Genomic DNA, 24,539 nt, shown 5'->3' with positions numbered 1-24,539 from the left:
TAGCCCTCAAAACACTGCAGGTGCCTAAGGCCACCAGCTGGTTAGCAGCACACCAGGACTCAGCTCAGAATCTCTGCCTCTGAGTGGAGGGCTGTCTTTGCCACATCCACTGTCGGTGTTTATTGACAAAAGAGAACACGCATGTGTGGGGCTTTGGGGGGAGGAGGAGAAGCAGAGTGATTTTCCTCAATAGTGTCATTTTAGGAGGATGGAAAATATTAAACAAATACAATCACTTGGCAAAAGGAAAAAACACATCAACCAGTAGGTAGGTGTTATTTATACCTTAGTCATACTGACAGCCATCAACTAGGCCGGCCAGCGGCCATGCATGACAGACCAGCGCTGTGGCAGTATAGGCTGTTCAGGAAAGGTTGCATAAAATGGGACAAGGAGTGGGGAGCTCAGAGGCCTCAGGGTGCCCCCCATGCACCCACAAGTCCCCCCCCACACACACAATTTGGTATCTACAGATTTTTTTCCCTTTGAACCTATACTGAAGTTCAGGAAGGAGGTGGAATTGAATGAAAGAAAACCAAGAAGCTTCCCGTAATGCACCACTCAGCTCACCCGGAAGGCATGCACAAGCCACAACCCCAGAGCAGGGGACAAATGTAGCCATCTCCTCAAGAAAAGGGCAGTTTCATTCCAATGAATGTTCTCAGTGCCTTAAGGTGAATTCTTTCTCATCTCTTTATGAACTACTGTCTATTAGTTTTTCCAAAAATACCCCCCAAGACTAATCCTCCTTATATGTCTATGTGGCTACCAGAGGCCGGCCATCTTGAATCAAAGGGTTCAATTTTCCCAGGCCAGTAGGATCTGAAATCATCCCAAATACCCCCAAAGAGACCATTAATTCCATACCCAGTATCTGAAGATGTCCCACTGAGGGACTGACATCTTATCACCTGTAATCTGGGTGTCTAGAAGTTAAATCCCTAGTTACATTACTTTTCAACTTAAGAGTCCTACCATATCTCTTTCCTACCTCCTCCAAAACCATCTGGATGGCTTCTTGGGAAATGTTCCCTCTCCCGTATGCTTTCTCCCAACTCACTCTGCTCTTTCAACACCTTATTCGTTTGAATGGATACAACTTTCTTTTCCCTCAAAGCCTAGGAGTTCAAACCCATGACAGAATACTTAGATATGGGGTGGAGGGGGGTACCTTCCGCCTAACTTTCCTTTCCTCATCCAAATATCCCACCTACCCACGAACTCCCTAGAAGCAAATTCATCTGCCTCTGCAAATTCTACACTTGGTGGAAGGGGAAACCATCTGCTATTAGAAAACAGGGTAAATGGTTGAGCCAGTTACTCCTATGAAGAGCATCACATCCAATTCATGCAGGTGAGAACCAAGAGGCAGCATTCCAGTTAAGAGTGAGATGTTAAAGAAATCAACAAGTTGCCCCCTTGCCGGTGTGGAGCAATTTCCATTCATCTGCACAAAGACCACAGAGGGTCCCAAGCTCTGTTACACACCATGGTGTTGACCTCTGACACCACCAACTTGTTCCCTGTCCATCCTCGGGAGGCTGTGCTGAAGAGCAAGGCAGACATCAGGAAAGAGGTGGCAGACCTCTTTTTGGGCAAAAAGCCCAAAAATCACCACGGGCTGACTCTTCTAAGTCCTTAGCAGTGTTCAGAGCATTCTCTCTCTGACCGAGGCCCTGTCTTCCATTCCAGGCAGAGTAGCAAATTAACAAAGGTCGTACTAGCGGCATGAAGGACACAGACCCTACAGGATGCCTTGACCCAATACTCCCAGGGCTGAGCCAGTCCAGGACGGCAACTACATGGCATGAGCGCTACCGTCCCCTTTTCCCAATCCCATGGCACCACTGCCATTCCATCACAACACTCCTTCCCATTGTGTCTAGGCTACTCAAACCAGCACCCCCAGCAGCCACTATCAACGAATCACCGTTTCAAGTTCAGGTTGCTGAAATCTACTTGCCAACCCCATGCAGTCAGACCACGCCTGCTAACTGAGGAGGAGAGAAGCAAGCTCTGAGCTCACCCCAAGCAGATGGCCCCAGTCTCTCTTGCCCCTCTTCCTGAAGCATTTGGACAAGGTTTAGGGAAAGCATCTCCCATATGCTTCCCCCCGCCACCCTCGTAGCGCTGGCCACCACCACCTCCCCGGGACAGCTGGTCCTCTGGGAGGTGCCGCAAAGTAAATGCCAATTAGGACCCAAATTCTGACTGGCAGTCGGCAGGGCTGGCGGAGAGCCCACTCCTCCCTTTCAGGTGCCGGCGCAAGGCTGCAGACTTGGCCAAGCAAGATGGCACCAATCCTTCTTCAGTCTGTTGTCACGGCCAGCAAAGAGGTAACCGGCTCACAGGCACACGTCATCGCTCCGACTCCTCTCCCCAAGCCCACCCACGACCCACCCCCTGTGCCCCGGGGAGCTAGTTAAGCTTGTTGCAGATCTCCAGCGCTTTCTTGTAGACCTGAGTCACATCGTCCATGTCCACGAGGAGGGAGAAGCTGCTGTCCCCCAGCCGGTTCCGGTACCGCTTCAGGTACTGGGGCCGCGGCCGGTTCTGGAGCCCCTCGAAGTCCTGGATCTGGAGGAAGTTTTCAGCAGAGACGCAGCTGCGGATGCGCTGTCGGGCAGGGCGATTCTCCTGCAGATCCAGCAAGTCGAAGGAGTCGCTGGACAGGACGCTGTCGTCGCTGATGACGCTGTCGGGCCGGCTGTAGCTCCGGGAGAGGCCTTCGGCAGGGACTCCAGGCTCCAGCAAGGATTCCAGTGTGGGCGTTTCGGGGCTGACGAGGGCCGGGTCCATGGTCCCTGCTGAGTACTTGCTGCTGTGTTTCAAGATGCCCTTCCTGCGGCAGGAGAGGCTGTGAGACGTGCCCCTGGCTGGGGCTGGGGGGCTGGGGGACGGGATGCTGCTGCCCAGCCCATCGTTACTGTCCAACAGCTCTGAAGACTCGCTGCGCTCAGGGGACGAATAGTACCCTGACTCTCTCTGCTGGGTCTTCTTCAAGATGCCCTTCTTGGGCATCGTGGCTGACTGCTTGGGGCTGAGTTTACCTGGCGCCTCTGCCTCGGGGGAGCTGGGGAGGGGCACACCAGTCCGGCACAAGTCCTGCTCCATCTTGAAAGCAGAAGGCAAGGCAGGGCTGACCACGCCTTCGATGAAGCCCGTGCTGTGGGAGCGATGTTCACTGTTGCTCCGCTTCTTCAGGATCCCTTTGGGCCTCTTGGAACTCAGCTTGGATGCGCTTTCGGGCACCGAGTCCTGGCCGGACTGGGCAAAGTCGTTCTCTTTCTTGGACTTTTTCAGCGACCGCTGCCGCTCCAGCATGACCTCCGAGGCCCCGGGTTTGGCCAGGCCCTTCATTTTAGCTTCGGCCTCAGCCTGCAGCCCCGTGGAACGGTGATGCCAGTCGATGATGCGAGCCAGGAGCGGTGACTCGGAGCTGTGCAGTGCGTCACAGTCACAGACACTGCTCTTATAGCCCCAGTTCACCCACCAGTGATTGGCGATGTCCTCGATGGTGGCCCGGCGATCGGGGTTCACCATGAGCATCCACCGAATGAGCCCTCGAGCATCTGTGGGGACAGAGAAGAATGATATGTTACCCGGAAGCCTTTGGCCTTGACGGGGCCACCGCTGCAGGGGTAAGGAGACACGCTCACTCCAGTGGGAGACTTGGTCCAGCACCACTAGGGAGCAGGAGCCAGCGTCTTCCAGACAGTACATCGAAAGCATCATCAGGATGCAGAACCACAGGCCAGTGTGCTGTCACATCCTGGCACGTTTTTCCATAGAAGTAAAGGAGTGTCCCAGAACTAGCACGCTCTCCATCAGCTCAGATCTCCATGAAATGGGGAAGTCCAGGTAACCAGCACAGATTCCAGACCCGAACCCAAGCAGGGCCCCGCCAGTCCTCTGGTGGGTATCATCTTACCAAAAGGGAAAACAGGTAGAGGTTACCATGACTTTTCTCTAGACCTCCAAGGTAGGCTTGTGGAAACACACAGTGCTCAAGGTCATGGGGAAAGTGTGTCAGCAGGAAAAGGAAGTTCAGGGCTGAGATGGTGAGAACAAGTCTCGTCACCAGAGAAGGAAAGACAGAGAAGGGTGGAGAGGGGCTCACATCTAGTATATCTGGGCGGTGAGAGGGGCATCCCCAAGGCTGGCCTGACTCCGGGCATTGGCCAGGTTCTGAGACCCACACCCGGTGAGCTCACCTCCTCTCCCTCTCTGACATAAGCCGTAGCCTACCCAGCTGTCAGATGCGAGAGCTCATCTAGATCTGCTCTCCGCTTGCAGCTTGGCTGAGACATTCCATGTGCAAATTTCTGCTGCCAGAGAATCAGGGGAAAGGCCCGAAGGGATGCTGAGGAGGCCACAGGAACCAACTGACTCTCACAGCTTGTAAATTGACTTTTAAGATCAAACTGTGCTCCCCCAATGGGAGTTGAATTAGATCCTGGGAAAGCCCCACCTCCTCTCAGCCGCTCGTGTAGGCTAATGAGTAGCTTGGTGGGGGCCAGGGAATGAGACCAGGGGTGAGCTACATCCCTGAAAAGTAACAGGATGATCGTTCCCTTCAGACGTTCAGGAAATATCTTCTAAATTCCTGCAATGTGCCAGGAACCGTGTTTGTGTGTTGGTTAGCCGATGAGGCAAATAAGACTGCCATGAGAGTCACCTGGAAATTTCTAGGAAAAAAAAAAAGAAAGAAAACGGACTGGCCTATTTAAATAAATAAATAAGCATATACATATATGTATAACACAACCATCAACAGTCAACCCTCATTCGTCACAGATTCAGTATTATCAGTTGTCTTGCTCACTAAAAGATATTTATAACTCCCAAACCAATTCCCGGGAACTTTCCCCGTCATTTATATACATTCGCAAAGTGGCAAAAATCTGAGTCACCCAGCATGTATGTGTGTTCCCAGCTGAGTTCAAAGGAGGCGCTGACGCCTTGCCTTCTCATTTCCACTCTCACACTATAAAAATGTGTGCTTTTACAGACTGTATAGTCCATGGATTTCATATTTTTTTTTTGTGGTGACTTCACTGTGTAGTGCTAAAGTACCGTCTATGGTTCCTAAGTTCCAGAAAGCTGTGATGTACCTTATGGAGAAAATATGTGTGTTAGATAGACTTCATTCAGGTCTGAGTCATAGCGCTGTTGGCTAGGAGTTTGATGTTAATGAATCAACAAAATATTTTCAATGAGGTGGCTTTAAACCAGAAATATAAATAAAACAAGGTCATATACTGATCAGGTGACAAAAATGTTGTGACCAGAGATTGAACCCTGTATTTCTCCTCAGAGTCGTGCTTCATTATTCACTAATTCAGTGTTCATAGCAACTTTGTAGAACATAACTACTGGGAAGAATGAGAATAACTGTGTGTGTGTGTGTGTGTGTGTGTGTGTGTGTGTGTGTGTATAGCATGTCTATCTATGAAGGTCCGTGTTAACTATATTTCAAACATGGCCACCTGTACACACACTTTCCATCCACACATGACCTTCTCCTATCAAGAGAAGAAGCTTATTATCATGGCTGCTTTGACCCACAGAACACGGCAGAAGTGACGTTATTTGGCTTCCCAGGGCTGACATGAAAAAGGCCTGGAAGCTTCTTCTTTCTCTGTCTTAAGAGTCCTGAGTTGTCATGTATGAAGTCTAGGCTTCCTCCTGGGGAGAGAGGCCTGGGGAGGGACTTCGTGGAGGGGAGCCCATGCGGACGAGCACTGAGCAGCTGTCCTATAGCCAGACTCAGCCCAGTGGCCATCTGAACACAACTGTCCGAGAAACCCAAGCATGGCCAGGAGAGCTCTAGCCACCCCAGGGAATCGAGAGATATGGTACCTGGTTGACTTAGTTGCTGTTTAAACCACCAAATTTTTTCTTTTTATTGATTACTAAAGGTTTTATTTTGTGATTCAGTTTTATTTTGTAGGAAACATCAGGAACTGAATTAAATTTATTATCCAAAGTAATAAAACAGATCAGAAAAACTTCATGAAAGAAGAAATATCCAGAATCCTTCATGACCCAGCTCATCTATTTTCATCCTACACATACAAAGAAAAGAGCTAATTCAGAAACCATTAGCTAGACATGTTTTGGTAATTGTTCATAAGTAAGAATATTAGAGACCCAGATCCTTCTAAACCCTAAGTAGCTACTGTTTCTGAAGATGTGTATGGTTCTTCTCCTGCTTTGGATAAGTAACCGTAATTCAGGACAGAATGCATTATTCTCTCAGGGTAAATTTCCCCTGCCTTTGTATATTCAGCTCAGCTGACTTTGTTAGCACTGTCTTTTTCAGGAAAAATTTTAAAACTGGATATATTTAAGGTGTATAACATGCTGATCGGTATGCATATATATATACATATATAATTAAATGATTACCACAGTCAAACCAATTAATTCATCTCCTGATACAGTTAAACCATTTGTGTGTGTGTGTGTGTGTACGTGTGTGATGAGAGCATTTAGCAAACGTCCAGTATAAAAAAATAAATAAATAAAACAAACCACCGAATTTACTTGGAGTGGTGGGGGGAGAGTAGAGTTGCGACAGCAATAAATAATGAAGCCGTTATCATGGCCATAGCACATGCCCCGGGGAACAGCCGTGAAAAAGAGCTCATGGCATGGAGTCTAGTGAAGGTGGTTTATATGACTGCTAGAAAGGACTTCATAGGATATCTCTTCCAAAATTTAAAAAAAAAATTTAATATTTATTCATTTTAGAGAAAGAGAGAGAAAGTAGGGGGGGAGGAGCAGAGAAAGAGGGAGACAGAATCCAAAGCCGGCTCCAGGCTCTGAGCTGTTAACACAGACCCTGACCCGGGGCTCGAATCCACAAACCATGAGATCATGACCTGAGCAGAAGTCGGACGCTTAATGGACTGAGCCACCCAGGTGCCCCTCTCCCAAAATTTTAATTAACAGTGGAGAGACTGAATCCAAATGTCAAGGGACTTGCCCAGGTTCACGCAAGCAGAACTCCCAGCCTGCCTACTGTATAGAACATTTGCTCTAGAAATTCCATTTGGGAAGGTTTGGGCAGAGCAGCCTAGCCAGCCAGCCTTGTCAAAAGGCAAAAAACTGAAGAGGAGAAAAGAGAGGGAAAGCAGGAGACGGCTGACAGACATTAAAACAGAAGCAGCAAGTGTGAGTGGGGGCAGGGAAGCCAACCACTCCCGCTCAGCCTCTGACCCTCCGAGGGCACGCACCTGAGGGCTGCGTGGGCTCCCGGTACTCTCCACTGCTGATCTGCCGAATGAGGTTTTTGTGATCGAAACCATCGAAGGGCATCGTTCCATACACGAGAGTGTAAAGCAACACGCCCAGGGCCCAGCTGTCCACCTGGAGCAGAGAGACGGGACAGAGAGGAGCTCAGAAGCAGGTTCCGGGATGCCTTCCAATCCATCGGCCTCACAGCCTGTGAGCAGCCACCCACAACGACCCCAGGAACTGAATGTAGCACCTGGCACACAGGTTCCCAACCCCACAGCCTGATAGGCAATGCAGCTGGGGGCTGCTTCAGAGCCTGACCTTTCCATTTCCAACAGAGACCCACAGTACCGATCTGGGTGAGGACTTTCTTAAAAAGATTATCTTCTCAGAGCCTCAGTATAATGTTGTGAAGCAGGGAGGGCCTGGGTTATATTCAACCCCATTTGACAGATGAGACTACTAAGGCACAAGAAAGCTAAATGATATTTCCCCAGAGCCCCTCTCTGCCAACGTGATGGGTACAAGACTGGGCCACAGGACTCTTCACTCTGAATCCAGGAATTAATTCCTTCCTGCACCTTCTTCAGATGGATCACGGGCTGCAGACTCAATTGCTTACGAGAGCCAGGCATGCAACAAACATGAACAAAGCAAGAGAGAATCTGGGGTACAACATGGTGTGCTGGGGATGGAGACAAATTATACGATGCATTGATCCACCTTAAGGAGGCAGCCCCCCCTTGGCAAACTGCAATTGAATAGTCATGTATGCCCAACACTGCTAGATCTGGTTTTTCAGGAGAAGTCAGAAACCAGACTTTGACATGAAATCTCCCAATTATTAAAGGTTTGGTCAACTTTCTTTTAGAAAGACTAATGTGGCCAAATAAAGCCTGCTTGCTGGCCAGATCACAGGCTGCCAGCTTAGAAAGAGATCATCGCAGATCAAGGAAGCATTTATTACCTCTGATAAATGTAGAGTGGCAAGTTTTTAGAGTTTTGTAAGTTGAGTCAGATGCTCCTCCCTTACAGTCTTATTTTAGAAAGACTTTCCTTTCACTACAATTGGTAGGGGGCCTTGGCATCCTTCTTTCACCCTCCAGCCCTGCCTTAAACACTCTCAAACAGATAAATATTTGGAAGGAAACATTTCAACCCACTGAGCAGCTGCTATTTAAGGGATAACGAGCGGATGGATCTCTCTGTAAAGAGAACCATCCTTTTAAAGAGAATAATCACTCACAACTCATGCATTTTCAGAATAGCATTTACACATATGCATCTCTCACAGTGGCCCTGAGACCTTTAGGCATATAAGGAAATAAATGCATTTCTCGTAAATTAGAAGGTGCGATTAAAATTGTATCTCCTTAGTCGAAAATACATGCTGTCAAAAATATATGCTGAAAGATAGTCACTGCAGAGTTAGGGGTTTGGGGGGTTGTTTTTTGATTTGTTCTAACAGAGAAAAACTAAAAACAATTTGTCTTAATCTAGGGAAGTGATTAAGTTATGGTATATTCATACAATAAAACATGTCGCCATCAGAAACCATGCTTTTAGTAATAACAAATTCAGAAAATGTCACAATATGATTTTAAGTTAATAAAAAGCCAGATACACATAGGTACACACATATACATAATGACTGCAATTAGTCTTTTGAAATGCAGAGATCTACATTAGAGAAAAGTCTATAAGAGAAGTTACAAAAATGTTAAGGTAACTTTATTTTCTGGATTTCTCAAATTTTCTCCCAGGTGTCTATATTATGGCTTTTATAATCATATAAGGAAACATTTTCTTTGCTGGCATGCCTTTTTGTTTGTTCTTAAGTATTTCTTAGATCCAATTCTCGTCCTCCCTCCTCCCTTTCCTCTCCCACATCCAACCCCCCCTCCCCCCACCACACACACCAATAGCTTGCTCACCTCGGGCCCCCGGTAAGGTCTCCCATTGACAATCTCAGGAGAAGCATAGAGTGGGCTCCCACAAAATGTTTGCAAGAACTTGTCCTTCTGGTACAGGTTGGAAAGCCCAAAATCAGCAATCTACAAAGAGAAGCAAGACCCAGAGAGGCAGGTTAACATTCCAGTGAGTGTCTCCATTGGATCATCTGAGCGCCTGGGCAGGCCTGCCTGCTGGGTCACCGTTTTCTCTCCAGTCCTTAGTCGTCATAAAGAAAGCAGTCCACAGGACTGGGCCAGTCACTTCCCGCTGCAGTCCCTGACACCCACCATAATCTGTCACATCTGCCCACCCCCTGCTTGGACTTTATCTTCACTGCAGGTTAGACCTGCCCTGAGAAATAGCCACAAAAGCACAGCCTTGATGTTCCTGATACACACTGAAGTTCACAACTATTAATCTGGAAATTGTCCATCTGTGGCTTACCTAAACTCACTTTGCATCCACAGAGCATATCACACTTTGGAAAACCCCGACCAGTGCCGCTGATACCCCGACCTTTTTATCTGCCCACACTCTGACCAGAACCGTATTTTGCCAACTTTGTGACCCTGGATGAAATGGACCCAGAGCCCTGGGTTTTGAGTCATCGAACATCAGCCCAAACTCTGCCACCAGCCCTCTGTGTGACATGGAACAGGTCCCTTAACTACTCTGAGCCTCAGTTTAAGCACCAGAAAATGGGAACCCAGGATCCTTTCCTATTCTAGATCACAGGACTATTGTCAGAATTAAAAAAAAAAGAAAAAAAACAATCAATCGAGATGAGAACATGAAAGTAAACCTTTAAGTCTTCAGGCTCCACACAAATGTTTTACCTAACCCTGATTCTCTGGTACTGCACATCCCTCAGAATCACTGTCTTCTGTCCTTGTTTCATTCACCCCTGTGGCAGTCCTCTGTGTGTGTATGTGTGTGTGCACGCGTGCATAAAAATGTATATCACATATATACACACCCATATATAATATATGATGTACATTTATGTATGTGTGTATACACATACGTCATATGTATAAATTCTCCCTGCCTGTTAGACTCCGAGTCCCCGAGGCAGGTGGCATGTTCCACACCTTCCCTCCCCACCCAAGAAATTCTTGTCATGCCAATAGGCAAAATACTTTGAAAAACACAAGATAATTAATAGAAAAATGAAGAAGGAAAAGCAGGAGGAGAAGGAGAAGAGGGAGGGGAAGGGGAAAAGGGGAAGAAGGAGAAGAGGAAGTTAGTCACCACTTACTGAACAACCTCCAATTATCGTGCACTGTTCTGAGCACTTTCCCGTCTCTAATCTCATCCAAAACCCCATTTACACAACAATGCACATGTACTGCATGCCACTGAATTGTGCAGCTAAATAATGGTTAAAATGGCAAATTTCATGCTATGGATATTTAAACACAATTTTTTAAACAGGTGAGGAACCAGATTTAAGGAGACAAAGTGATGCATTTCAGGAGAGCTGACTAGGAGGTGGCAATGTAGACCCCATACGTCTAAAGCTTCAATCCACTGCATGCAAAAGACTGCCCCCCGATAATCTGCAAGCTTCACCCTAGCCTTCCGAGCTGAGCTTCTGTCATTCTCCAAGCCGATTTCCATTTGGGGCTTATAAATAGGCTGAGTGATTCACATGCCCAGAGCGCAGCCGGGCCCCAATGGCACGGAGGCTCTGTCTTGAATGCAGCCCCCAGAATAAGCCTATTTTCTAAAAGTTGTCCCTGAATGAATGAATGGAATGTCATTGAAAGCAGCTGGTGTATAACCACGCTCAGAAAACGCATTCTCTGGGCTCACATTGCACTTAATTGCCCTGAATTCCATTTTCTTATCAAGGCCTCCGATTTGCTTGCAGGAAGTTGGTTGGAAGCTTATGAAGTGTGCCCTGTCGATCAGAGAAGGAACGGAATGGCTGGATGCCCTGGAGCCTGTTCTGAAGTCCCAGGGCTTCGTCCTCTGCAGCCGAGGTCGAGGCAAGGTGCAGACACAGCACAGCGTGTGTCCTGAGGAAAACACACCCCGTTCCTACCCTGCGACGTCCGCGGTTCCCTAATACACGCGTGAGAGGCACCCGCCACCACAGCGTGCAAATCCCTGCATGCACACACTCGCACCAGAGGTCTCCACGTCTGGGAGCCCTTGCTTTCTCTGCAGCCATCCTGAGAAGCATGTTTATGTTAGCGACCACTCCCATCCTCTTAGACTGATGTTTATCAGCCTCTCTCAGTAAAACTGTCATTGCCACTGACAGAAGATTAATAGAAATGTAGATTAGTCTGTGTTCTTGGCACTTCAACGGAAAAGAAATATTAATCTACACACACACACACACACACACACACACACACACACAGAGTTCTCAAACCCTGAACCACCTAGACTTAGGCTCCAGCTCTAAGATTTCATACCATAGGGAGTGTCTATCGACTGTAAGAGCAGAAATGGCCACTGGTTATAAAACTTCTCAAAGCCTCAATTTCTCATCTGTAAAATGGAGGTAGGGAGGCACCTGGGTGGCTCAGGTGGTTGAACGACCCACTCTTGGTTATGGCTCAGGTCATGATCTCATGGTTCGTGAGACTGAGCCCTGTGTCAGACTCTGCTCACAGCAAGGGATCCTGCTTGGGATTCTCTCGCTCTCTCCCTCTGCCCCTCCCCAGCTCATGCTCTCTCTCTCTCTCTCTGATAAGTCAAGATAAGATAAGATAAGATAAGATAAGATAAGATAAGATAAGATAAGATGTTGGAGCAGTGCCCACTTCCACAATGTCAAGGTGAAAATTACATGACAAAGAGAATGTGAAATGCTTAGAACAGACATTGGCCTCCATAAATATTTGCTCCCCACCCTTAAATCTGTATCCATAGCTTTATCAACCTCAGGATACTCAAAACAAAACCGGCTTTCAAGTTCAAGTAACTATTTAAGGCTTCTTTTCCAAATACACTTTTTACAAGTGAACTGAACTAAATAAAAATACGAAGTAAAATAGCACAGAAGATACGACGGAAAGGCAGAAACCATTAAGAGAGTGGAAGAAAAGAAATTTGGGACATTTGAAAAAGCTGGAATTTGGGAAATACTGATTTGAAACATAATAAGATGAAAATAACTGAATTAAAGTTGTATTTTGCTGACACACCAGTAACCTTTGGAGACGGGTAACTACTTTGACTTTTTGCTGGTGATGGGACTGTTCCCCTGCCCCATATTGGCTCACAGTCACATCCCCACACTGGGCTGATACCCTGTTCAGCCTGGGCCCCAGAAAAGAATCTGAGAAGACAACATGCAGGTCCTTAATTTTTGGAGTTTTCATTATTATCAAGCCCTCTTAGTGGTGTGCCCTGCTGGATAAAAATCAAAGGTAGAAAGATGTGGTAGGAAGTGATTGTTCACATTTCCAAACAATTAGCCTCGCTACAACACAGATGCACCTGGAAGACTCTCAGGTACGTGAAATAAGCCAGACACGAAAGGGTAAATATTGTATGAGTCGCCTTATACGCGGTACCTAAAGGGGAGGGTGGCGGTTAACCCCGGATCTCTGTGAATAATCGCTGTGAGCTCACAGGATGAAAAAGGAAGCATCTGCTTGCTGGTGGGTAAACGCTGGGGGAAAATGCTGATGAGGAGGATCATGGAAGCAATGGTCAGATGGTCATTTGCAGTGTCTGAGAGGAAAGGGAGTGGGCTGGACAGATCAGAAGAACCTGGGGCTAACTGTGGACGTGGCACTAGTGGGTGATGGTTGGGACCTGCCAAGTCACTCAGTTGCCTCCCCTGCAAAATGGGAATAATAATAGAACCCACCTCAGAAAGCTGCATGAGGGAAGAACAGGAATGAGAAACCCCTGGAACAGTCCTGGGATGACCGACTCTAGATTACATGATGCGGCGCGTGGTTTGGTCTGCTGAACAATTGTTTGCTAAGAACAAGTGCCCACCAAGAGCCAAAGGGAAATTATCATCACCCACTTCCAGAACAGGCATGCTCAGAGTGAGAGACTGTTCTGCACGAAGGAAGAAATACGGGAAGAAGGGTTTGAGGGTCTGGGTTCAAATCCCAGCCCTATCTCTTACCAGCACTGAACTTAGGTAGCTCACTAATCCTTCCCAGTTCCACTGAGGTCTGTGGACCAGCAGCTTCCACACCAGCTGGGAAATGACCAACCCCAAGCGATCTGTGAAAGTCCTAAACTGAGGGCACCTCCAAGAAGCAACTTCTCAGGGAATGCTAATGAGCAACCCATCACGGCTCACCACACATTCGACGGGGCCATCCCTATGCGGCTGTTCTGGCCACCATGACTCTGGCAGCCTGGTCGTCGTCTACCAACAGCACTTGAAGAGTCCATCCCAGGAACAACTGTCTACAAGTTGCCTACAGACAAGGTAAGGCAGACTGAAGCAAAGGCCAAAAATAGTGCCTTTGTGTGATGCTTTCCTAGATATGGGGCAAAGCTGGGTAATAGCCATAGAGGGTAGAATTTATCAGGTGCCTGGGTGTTTATAGAGTTGAATGGCCTTAGGTTTGCAGCCGGCCGCATTGCTAATATTAGCTGCACGAGCCTCCTCATCTGTAAAAGGGGGATAATCAGACCCACCCCAGTGGAGACACTCTGAGATCCAAATGATGTAAAGCATGTGGCAGGCTTGCCACAGGACTCTGGCTTCTAGCAAAGGCTCAATGAAGATTACTTTCCTTTTCCAGCCTCCATGCACTATCCTTGTGCTTGCTGCTCCTTCTCTGTAGAAGGCTGTCAGCACGTTTCTATCAAACTCCTACCCATCCTTCAAAACCCAGTTCAATCACCACTGCCTCAGCAAAGGCTTCTTGGCCCTTTTATAATTAACAGAATCACTACCTCCTGCTCAGCACTTCCCGAACACATTATACAGGTACTATGAGGCACACAGCAGGGCCATCTGGTCTTGCCAAGAAAGGAGGATCAGACAAGCCTTCCTGAAAGAAAAGGCGTGCAAGCTGAGACTGAAAGGAGAGGTAGGCAAAGAGCTGCGGGAAGAGTATTCCAAACACAGGGAACCATGTATGCGAAAGCCAGATTCTCCTCCCCACCAGACAACTACACTCTGTATCTGTCTGTCGCCTGTGTCCCCAGCTGGAATTCTAAGTCCACTAACGCAGCCCCTTATCTTCCTCATTCACCTCTGTATCCTTCTCACGGCTCATTATGCTGGTTTAACAACCGTGAGATTGTGAGCTCCAAGGAGACAAGGACCTGGCCCTCTGACTCGCTGTTAAAGCCCAGCATCTGGCATGGGGCCAAGTACACAGTAGGAACTTAGTACATGTCTGTGGTCCAATATGTACTGCCCATAGGACACCTGCAATTTGCTGAACGAGTAAGTGCAGGAATAGATGAGTGAACGCAGCCACGCGTGGAGACACGCATACACACAAACACACACATAAATGGGTGAGTGAACAAATAAACAGCTTAATTAATGCACGAATGCAGAGTTCTCACACGCATGTAATCAAAGCCCGGAGGCCATATCCTGAGCTGCCCCGAATGGCCTTGTTAAGCCTCAGAGATTTCTATCTCATCTTGGCCCTGGCCATTCAAAGCTTCTTTTCTTGTCCAGAGCCGCTGAGGGTCCATTGTCATCAGGGGCAACAGGCCATCTCCCCTAGGCCCCTCTACTCTGAGCCCTGGGAGCTCACCAAATTCCCAGCCCTCTCTGAGGAGGCGAACTGACCCCAGTGCTTGGACCTCCTCTGTCCTAAGGCATTTTTACAGGACCCTTCTATGGGAATTGTCGGCATTCCATTCTCCCAGAGAGTGGGATGTGAATCTGGCCCATTTTTATTAATTGCAAATTAATGCTATGCCGGGTGTCTATTTTGGTAGACATAGGCTTACTCCATAGAGGCTTTAACAGGCCTCTCCGCAGTACGGAATGCAGCCCAAAGAGGCACATTGCTCTCATTCTTTCTGCCAACAGACTATGTGAATATTTTTAGAAGCCACGCCCTCTCACAGTGGCCAGATAAATAATTTCCAATGCCAGATGTGCCCTTTGCGAACCAACATCAGGCAGAGAAGAGGGGAGAATGAGCTACATGGCTCACACAGCGGCATGCGACATGTTTAAGCCAGTAGATGTTTGGAGGCTTCTCGGGCAAAAGCCCCCGCTCCCCGGCTTTGAAATCCAGGAGAAGGAACCACAGCTAGGGAGAAACCAGCAGGGCTCCGAGAGGGACCCGGCTGCTCACACCCCACTGGCTTTTTCCCTCCGGTCCAGACGCCAATGCCATGGACTCTCCGGAACACGGAGGCTGGCGTGTGGCCACGTGTCTGCTGCCTCTGCCACCAAAGCCCTTTCTAAGTATGTTTCCAGCAAAGTGCTTAGTCAGGAACAGAGGAGCCAGGCAGATACAGCCGGAAGACAACTCAACACCAGCTGAAACATATTTTTTAAAAAAGAAAGAAAGAAAGAAAAGAAACCTGGGGAGTGCATGTGAAATGATGAAAAAGAATTTGCCCAGAAGTCAAACATGGGAGTTGCAATCCTGGCTGTCATCCCTTCAACCCAAATCCAAACAACTTAAGGGTACCCGCCGTGTGGCAAGTGCTGGGCCACGTTCTGCGGAAACAGAGACACAGGAAGCCCCCTCGGATTCACTGCGCGTGATCGCGTGAATCTAGGGCGCATCACCTAGACCTCCTGAGCCTTCGTCATGCAGTCAAGAGGGTCGGAAAATGACCCTCAGCGTTCTTCAAGCTCTAGGATTCTCAGATTCCAGCAGCAGCCCTTGAACAAACAGAAGGAAGAGTTCATGTTGGGGAATGGGGAGGTTTGGTTTCTGTCTTGTGTGTTTCACCTTGGGCAATGCTGGGAGTAGAGACTCTTAAGGAAAAGGCAGGGAAAAAAACCATGACCGACAGTTCAACTTTTATAATGTTCTATGTGTCTGCTATTCACCTCCAGATGGACAGGGAGTGCAGATATAAGGGCTAGGGCCTGGGGGGCCTGAGGCCCAACACAATTGCCCTAGGTTCATGCAAATGAGCCATTCCCCCGGGCTCCTGCCCCATTGTTCCCAGAACAATTGCCTTCAGAATTCTAACTATTCTTCTCCTCCATTGGGAAATTCTATGACTCCATAGGAAGCTATGTGCCTTATCACTTCTGGGACTACATCATGGGACCAAGAGGTCACACTGTCCCACAGAAGCCAATCCCCAAGCCAGAGGCTCGCATTCCAGGCCTTGTAAAGACTCCATTTCATTTTGAGAGCTCCCAGGGCAGGTGGCAGCAAGAATCCACTGAGAAAGTTACCAGGGTGGAAGGCACAAACCCTTAGAAGTGTGTCCCTCAGACCAGGACCCAATTCTCTAGCGATGGCCCGGCCCCCACTCGCCAGATCCCAGGCACCTTCCCAGCAACTGACTCCCTGTTCAATGTCCTCTCCGGTGGCCAGCCATTTGTGCAGGTGCTTTGGACACGAAGACTTGAGGTCTAAAATCCTCACATTTGCCACGGACTCCCCAGGACTGGGCACGAGGCATGGCACACAGTAGCTGCTCAGGAAATACTCAGTGAAAAAATGGACAAGTGGACTAATGCCCCACAGACAGGACCGGCATCCCTACGGGACAGATGAGGAAACTGACGCTCAGGCAAGTACTTTATCCAAAATACTGCCATTAGTTAGGGGCAGAGTTGCAATTCAAATTCCAGGCTACTCAACTCGAAAGCTGCCGCTCTGACTCGCTGCACGGTGCTCAGCAGTATATGAAGCTACACACGGGGTATCTTGCTTGGTCCTCAAAACAAGCCTGTGAGCATCACAGTTACACCCGTTTATAGTTGCAGGAACAGGATGAAGTGGCTTTGCTGATGGCAAGCAGCTAGTAAGCCGCACAGGACGGAATTTTCCAACCACACAGCTAGTGCTCCTACTAGAATACTCCAGCCACTTTGCCAGAAAGGGAGAGACCTTGAGATGGCACTGCCTGATCCTAGGAAGAAATGCTTTGACCAGTAGTCCCCTCCTTATTCTATAGACTAACACAGAAATATGTGACCACGGTCAACTACTCACAAAAACCAAATGTCACCCTAACGTGGCTTCCGGAAGCCTCTCGTAGGATGATGCTAACTCATGGTCGCCGCCATGATGTGCAAACAGAATCCAAGCACCAAGAAAGGAAACGGTCTCCCTGGGATGCACCCCCTCCAATGAAAGCAACAGCAACAAAAAGAGAGGACGACGCAAGGTCGTTCCCATGCTTTGTCCCTGGACGAGGGATGAGCCACTAACGTCACCAGCGGCCAATTAGAGGGATCCCCTGGTGGCGGGAGTACTGAGGCCATTTCATAATGAAACCCATGCGGCGAGCTCCGTTTATTTTGAAACCGTATTTGCTTATTTTGCAGACGTGATCAAAAGGACATTCAGAGCACTCAGCAGGAGGCACTTGAACCCCCTTGGACAGGAGAGCCTGCTTCAGCTCCAGCGGCAGCCAGCAATAACACTCTCCGTAAAAGTACACCCCATCCCTTGACGGTATGCTCCTTCCCGGCAGCACACACCACCGTCCTGTCCGTCAGCTGCCCAGTCCCACAGCTGGCTGTTGGGGGGGGGGGGGGGTAGGAGGCAGGAGGGAGACAGAGGTGGCAGGGCATGGCTGTGACAGAAGGGTGACAGAGAAAGAGTTCCAACTCGTACATAAGCCGGGACCCTGCTGGCAGCTCAAGCACCCAGGAGTCACACAGACCTGGGCTCACGAGCCAACTCCACCACTTACGGCTATGTTACCTTGGGCTGCTTGCTTAACTTCTCTGTGCCTCATGTCCCTATCTGTGAAATGACGCAAATAACAGTGCCCATCTCACAGGGCTGGGAAGATTAAATGTAGGCGATATCAGGCAAGTTGCATATTAGTAACATATGCAACCTGTTACTGTCCTAAGTGTTTTTGTGGTGATGACTGTAGACCATGAGCTTCCTGGGGACAGGGAGTGTATTTTAGTCATCTTTTTATCCCAGTGTGAAGATCGATGTCTGGCATACGGCTGGAGCCCGAGAAATGCTTATTGAATTTAACTGTTGGAACTGAACTGATGGCTTAAGCCCCATGACTCCCCACCCTTGCCTGCCTGGGCAGGACTCGGTGGCCGCCTGGTGTCTGACTTCTGGGCTCCCCCAGGCTCTGCAGATCAATCAACCAGACAAGATTTTTACCTTAATATTGCAGTTGTCATCAAGCAGTATGTTTTCCAGCTTCAAGTCCCGGTGGACCACACCGTTCTGAAACGAGAACACAGGCAGGGGACTGAATGGGATGGCTGGGGCGAGACGAAGAAAGAGGGCACGGGAGGGGTGAGCAAAGGGAACGATTTGACAGATTAAAGAAATACGCCAGCCCGGTGGTCTCTGCCTCCATCCTTCGGGGCCTTTCTCACTGTCATGAAGCTCCCCGCCAGCCAGTGACCGGGGACAGGAGAGCATTAGTCACTTGCTGTGTGGTTAAGGGAAAAATGACTGGAATCCATTCTCCCCCAGAGCCTGTAAAACAGCAGGGGATTCTTTGTCGGAATGTAATTCCACTGTGTGAAAGCAATATAGTCGCAGGCAGGGACAAACAATGTCTGTCTGTGGTGCGCTTCCCAGGGAAGAAGCAGATTTCTCTGCTGGAGACTCAGAAAGTGGGGCTCACAGACCGGGCTGGCTTGTCTGCCTGTCTGTCTCTGTCTGCCTCTGCCTGCCTGCCTGCCTGCCCGCCCACGGCTGGAAAGGGGACTCGCTCAGTCTATTCGGACCCATGAAACGAATCCAGATCTGTTTAGAGCAGAACAGAAACACCCCCATGGGTGTTTCCTGAGCAGCTGGGAGGGAAGGTTCTGTAAGTCCGTCTCTGCTGGCAGGACTCAGGTGAAGGGTGATGGTGGGAGGGGCCAATGAGACCCTAGCCCCTGGACCGGCCAAAGCAGGTTCCTGCCATACTATGTGACTTTTCCATTCAAGCCAAATCTAGCAAGGCTGGATGCTGAGCTGCAGGGACAGCCTGCTGACAGCCTGCAAAGGGTAAAAAGGAGTCATTAACCAGTTAGGCTGCTGGTCTACACAGCAGTAACAACTAGGACTTGGGATCCTTTGTCAAACCCAATCTTTTAAAGGGATGGGTGAGCGTGGGCCGAGAGGTAGGACTGAGACACCAGCTACTTTGGGCTGTGTGGACAAATAGCAGGGAGTAAGTTTTTAGTATCGTTCAGCATAAAGGGCACTTGCAATTGAAGCTGCTCTTTTAAGCAAACCAACCGGCTGGAAGTTCTTCGTCTTTCATTCAAGATTTCTTCAGGGGTGCCTGGGTGGTTCAGCCAGTTAATTCAGACTCTTGATTTCAGCTCAGGTCATGATCTCACAGTTTTTGAATTTGAGCCCCCCATCAGGTTCCACATTGCCGGAAGCTTGGGATTCTCTCTCTCTCTCTCTCTCCCTGCTCCTCCCGTGTGCACTCTCTCCCTCTCAAAACAAATAAATAAACTTTAAAAACAAAAGATTCTTTAGTTCAGAATCTGCATGTTTATGGTTGGTGCTTTATGGTTTATTTTCCTTTCTATTTGACAGTACCTAATATCTCCAATAACACTGACTGAAGAGACGAGAGTTGTATTTCTACTACTCTTTTTCTAACGCAAACCTTCAAGAGTATGTTTTGAATTCAGAAATGCACAAACCAAGGCTCCTGGAGGAAGGATACAGCATACAAGGTACCTCATTTTTTTTCTAGTTTTAAATATTGGGAGCAGTTTGGTTTATATCATTGCATTCCTAGTTTTCATAGGAAGATGGAATAAGTCTGATAAAGCCCCATTCATACAAAATCCCAAGTCTTCACCCACTTCAAATAATGAAAATATGATCTGTAGTGCTTTACAGTGATGCCTGATGATAAAGTACAAAATACTGTTTGGTCTGACTCATCAGTGCCTTTGGATTCAGCAAAATGAAGTCTAACAGTGTTCGTGTGGATTTAGGGTTTTAGATTTGAATAATCTTTTTTAAAAAAATTTTTTTTAATTATTTGAGAGAAAGAGAGAGAGAGTACAAGCAGCAGAGGGCCAGAGAGATAAGGGGACAGAGAAGGCTCTGTGTTGACAGCAGAGAGCCTGATACGGGGCTCAAGCTCATGAACAATGAGATCATGATGTGAGCCAAAGTTGGACGCTTAACTGACTGAGCCACCCACGTGCCCCTGAATAATCATCTTCTAATTACTTATAGAGCCACTCTCAATTAACCAGAATATTTAACAAGCCAGAAGGCCCCATGTGGCAATCATTCGAATGAAGGCACTGACTCTATGTTGGATTCAAGGCACTATTGTCCTCAAAGTGAAAGACTGTTCCTGAAATGAATAGTATGGATAGGATGGGGTCATGATTAACATGATTAATAACAATGATGACTAAAATATGTCTTGGAATTATCTGTAGACTTCATTTCCTTCTCCAGAGACAAGGGGTAGCTAACTTGGCTGTATCATGAGCACATCCCATTAGGCATGTTGAAATAAAATGTACGTGTAGGTATGTAACCTTTGTGAATGTAACCTATGTGAGGAAAGACATGAGGAGCACAGGAAAGTTCACAACCAGTGGCCTAGTAACTCCACTTCTGGAATTTCTCTTAGGTAAATCATTCAGATGAAAGGAAAAGGTTACTATATAAAGATATCGATCACTACAATATATTAACCAGAAATTGGAACCAGCCTGAAATGTCCAACAATCACAATAATTACAGAGAATTTTTAGTAATGTCGGAAAATGTTTAGATTAAAATAAAGTGAAAAGGCAAAGCACCAACGTAAAACATACATGCACTGTGGTGCTCTGGATCCTGGAATAGAGAAAGGCCGTTGGTGGAAAAAATTGGTGAACTCTAAATAAAATCTGGAGTTTTTTAATAACAATGCCTGAATGTTTAGTGTCTCAGATTCAACAAATGTACTGCAGTAATGGAAAATGTTCCCATTAGGATAAAAGTGAATGAGGGGCAAAGGGGAACTCTCTGCATTGTCTTAGAAACTCTGCTGTACCTCTAAGATTATTCAAAGTAAGACAGTCGAGTTAAAAAATAGATGTTAGGAGTAGAAGGGAAAAAACTGGAAAGCAACGAACAAAAATGTCAATTGTGGGCTATGCCTGGATTCTGAATCATGGGTGATGGTGATTCTCTTCTGTTTTGTAAGTTCTCCATGTAGAGGACAATGAACAGATATCACCTGTATACCATGAAAAGGGTCACGTGGCGCCATCAAAACCACCTGTGGCCAAAGCTCTGGCGGGGCGCGGCCGTACCTTGTGACAATAGTGCACCGCGGAGACGATCTGGCGGAAGAAGTGTCTGGTGTCCCGCTCGCTGAGGCGTCTCCTCTCGCTGATGTAATCGTACAGCTCCCCCTTGCTCGCGTACTCCATGATGATCACAATCTTATCTTTGTTCTCAAACACTGTGGGGGGGAACAGCAACACACAAACACCCTGTTTATCCAACAAGCTCACTTATGACTACAGAGGGTGCGAGGGAGGACGGCGGAGATGTCACTGAGCAGGGGCCGAGAGCTACCGGTCAGGTCACCCGTCAGGCCATTCCACGTCACGAGGAGCTGGGCTAGTGCTCCAGCCACGTGGATGATGACAGCACACTACTGTTACTGGACTCGCCTCTGTAACCCTAAGGGAAAGGTGCCTCTCTTTTCTGAGGGCCCCTTGCCCTTGATCTGGATCATTCTCCTAAGCCCCGCCCACCAGAACAGCCCCCTGTAAGACAAACAGCTACCATCTACTAACCATTCGATACGGACCAGCTACCTAGACTTCAAGAGCTACTCTGAACCCAGAATGGGTGGCTGGACTTGTCACGTCTTTGCTCAAAACCTTCTAGACTTTTCCATCTCAATCAAAATAAAACCCAAAGTTCCAAATGTGGCCCACAAGGTCCTGTGGACCCTTCCTAGCCCTATTCTGTGTATTCTGTATATTTATTAATTTAATCACCCCACTAGAATGTAAATGAGGGCTGGTCTATTTCATTCACAGATGTACCCCCAGCACTCAGAGCACTGACGTGGGAGCTCAATGAACAATTATCGAATGAGTGAACTCAAAACTTCCTAAATGCATTGTGAGTGGTTACAGTGAATAATTACGTAGCCCTTACTATGTGCCAGGCTCCTATAAGGTTTTGAGTACCTAACACGTACTGACTTAGATCTTGCAGCAAACTTTCGGGGAAATACCAGTAATTGGAAAATGAGGAGACTGAGGCCGAGTGAAGTTTGGAGACTTGCATAGTTTGGCTGAGTTGCCAGACTGGACAGGGATGGGGACCCGTGGTGCCACAGCCTGACGTGGTGGCATGTCAGAACCATGGCAATCACCCCCCCCCCCCCGCCCCGCCGCAAGCTGGATTTCCTGACTCAGCCCCTTCCCATTAACCCCCACACCACCATGGAACTTGTTTTCCAAGATGCTTGTAAACGCTTCTCTCTCCCCAAGCCTGATACTCTAGCATGATGTTCACACTGTTGGACTAAGTCCTTGGGAGGGAGCGCCAGGCAGATGCCCATGAGCGCTGGTTAGGGGAGGCCACAAAGCACAGGCACTAGGTCCTCAACACCACCTCCACCAAAGCCACTCCACTGCTGTCTCTTTCCTACTTTGGGCGTTCACAAAGATGTCCTTTGAGCAAAGACAAAATAAATAATAATTGTTTTTAAATCCATCACTCCCAAGGGGCATGGTATAAAACCTCTGTAGGGTACCCAAGACTGTCCCTGAAGAACCCCTGCCTACATCCCTCCCTCCATCTCCTCAGCATCTACCATTCCCCATCAGGTCCCTGATGTCCCCCAATGCTGGACCATTTGCTGTTTCTCACAATTTCTCCCTCTCTCTCTCTCATTCTCTCTCCTCCCTCTGCCCACTCTCCCCTGCCAATGACTGCTGTTTCCCACCTCCTTCCCTCTGCCTTTACTCCTCCCTGTCTTTCTATTTTGGAAACTCCAGCCCCTCTATCAAGATCGAATTCAAATATGGCTTCTGTTTTGTGTCCCTCTGCTCCTCATGGTGGCTACTCAATACATGTATCGCTTTCAAACCGTATACATTTAGTTGCTGATTTACATTTACATTTCCTCTGCCTGGACTAGGAGTCTGGACTTTGAGACATAAAGAGTTTAGTTTTGATGGATCTGCCTCTTACTTGCTCTGTAACTCTGGGGGGGATTGCTCGTCCTCTCTGTGCCTCAGTTTAGTCAACTGCAAAATGTCCATAACATTAGTAAGTACTTCTTAGAACTGTTGGGAGTGTTTATTGATATTGGGTTTGTTACATGCTTAGAACAAGGCCTCCACTTACGGCATGCGCTCAGTGATATTAGCCATTATTGTGGCTATTGATATTATTGGGCCCCAGGGCCTTAGCACTGAGCCAGACTCCTAGACACACTCAGTGAGAACAGAACTGAACTGGAACATGCCCCAGGCATGGGTCGTCTGTCCTCCCACACCTTATCACTGGCTGTTAGAAGCCCAAGCCACTCCAGTTCCTTCTTGGCTCCTTCAAGTCCAGCCAAACATCTCTGATAAAATGAAGGGGGAAGGAGGAAGGCAGGGGGGAAGAGGAAGGAGAACGGCCAGATAAAATTGGCTGCTCCCACATCTGCCGGCCTCGGGGTACCCTGCAGCCTTGGCTGCTGCCAGGGATTTCGGCCTGTCGTGCCCTTTTCATTAACAATAAACTTTGGAAACTGGAAAAGCTGCCTCGGGAGGCATGGCTCAGGCTCCAAAAATGATGGAGCGATTAGACCCTGGACAGGACAGCGGGCTTTCTAGTTTTAAAAAGAGGGGAAGGAAGAAAGAGGGAAGGTTCTCTGACAGGGAAATAAAGAACGAGCCTCACACCCCTCCCCCACAAAAGTCTGATGCATTCCCCAGAGGAGGCAAAGCCACTGGTCCCCTTAGTTGACTGTCAGAAGGAGCGGGTCATTGGCCTCGTGCAGACAAAGGCCCATCCTCCCCTTCCAACCGGCCGGCTTGGCATCATGCAGACATAAACACAGTCACTTCAAGGGTCCACCGCACCAGACATTTCCCTACGCAGCTTCCATCAGTAAGTCCTACGAGGCCTCCCTCTCAACTCCGTGCCGATTTCATCCTGTCTGACGGCCCCGGTCACCCCTTGCTGCCTCCGGCCTTTCCCTCCTGCCCCTCAGCTGACTTTCTGTATTTAGAGGGAGGCCAGGGAACGGTTCCAGATGCGTGTGCCGTGGGGCCTTCGTCC

The 24,539-nt window shown here is 48.2% G+C and overlaps 1 protein-coding gene and 1 long non-coding RNA gene across 2 annotated transcripts in view; one reads left to right on the top strand and one right to left on the bottom strand.

Moving 5' to 3' along the window:
- Positions 1-2,408: 2,408 nt before the first annotated feature.
- The window catches only part of NUAK1 (NUAK family kinase 1), a 69,641-nt gene continuing 47,510 nt past the window's right edge, over positions 2,409-24,539 (bottom strand). The window contains exons 3-7 of the mRNA XM_039230413.1: positions 21,554-21,705; positions 18,432-18,497; positions 9,177-9,296; positions 7,242-7,374; positions 2,409-3,572 (exon numbers count right to left, since the gene is read on the bottom strand). Coding sequence (XP_039086344.1) covers positions 2,419-3,572; positions 7,242-7,374; positions 9,177-9,296; positions 18,432-18,497; positions 21,554-21,705 — 1,625 coding nt within the window. The 3' untranslated portion in view covers positions 2,409-2,418. The remainder of the gene's footprint in view (positions 3,573-7,241; positions 7,375-9,176; positions 9,297-18,431; positions 18,498-21,553; positions 21,706-24,539) is intronic.
- On the top strand, positions 17,632-21,527 carry LOC120230706. The gene is made up of 3 exons (XR_005528126.1): positions 17,632-17,753; positions 19,818-19,960; positions 21,445-21,527. It is a non-coding gene; the product is annotated as an uncharacterized LOC120230706 (long non-coding RNA).

This window comes from Hyaena hyaena, unplaced genomic scaffold, assembly GCF_003009895.1.
Source record: "Hyaena hyaena isolate Hyena2069 unplaced genomic scaffold, ASM300989v1 scaffold_46, whole genome shotgun sequence".
In the NCBI taxonomy this organism is placed as follows: domain Eukaryota; kingdom Metazoa; phylum Chordata; class Mammalia; order Carnivora; family Hyaenidae; genus Hyaena; species Hyaena hyaena.
This window is presented reverse-complemented; position numbering and strand designations above follow the sequence as displayed.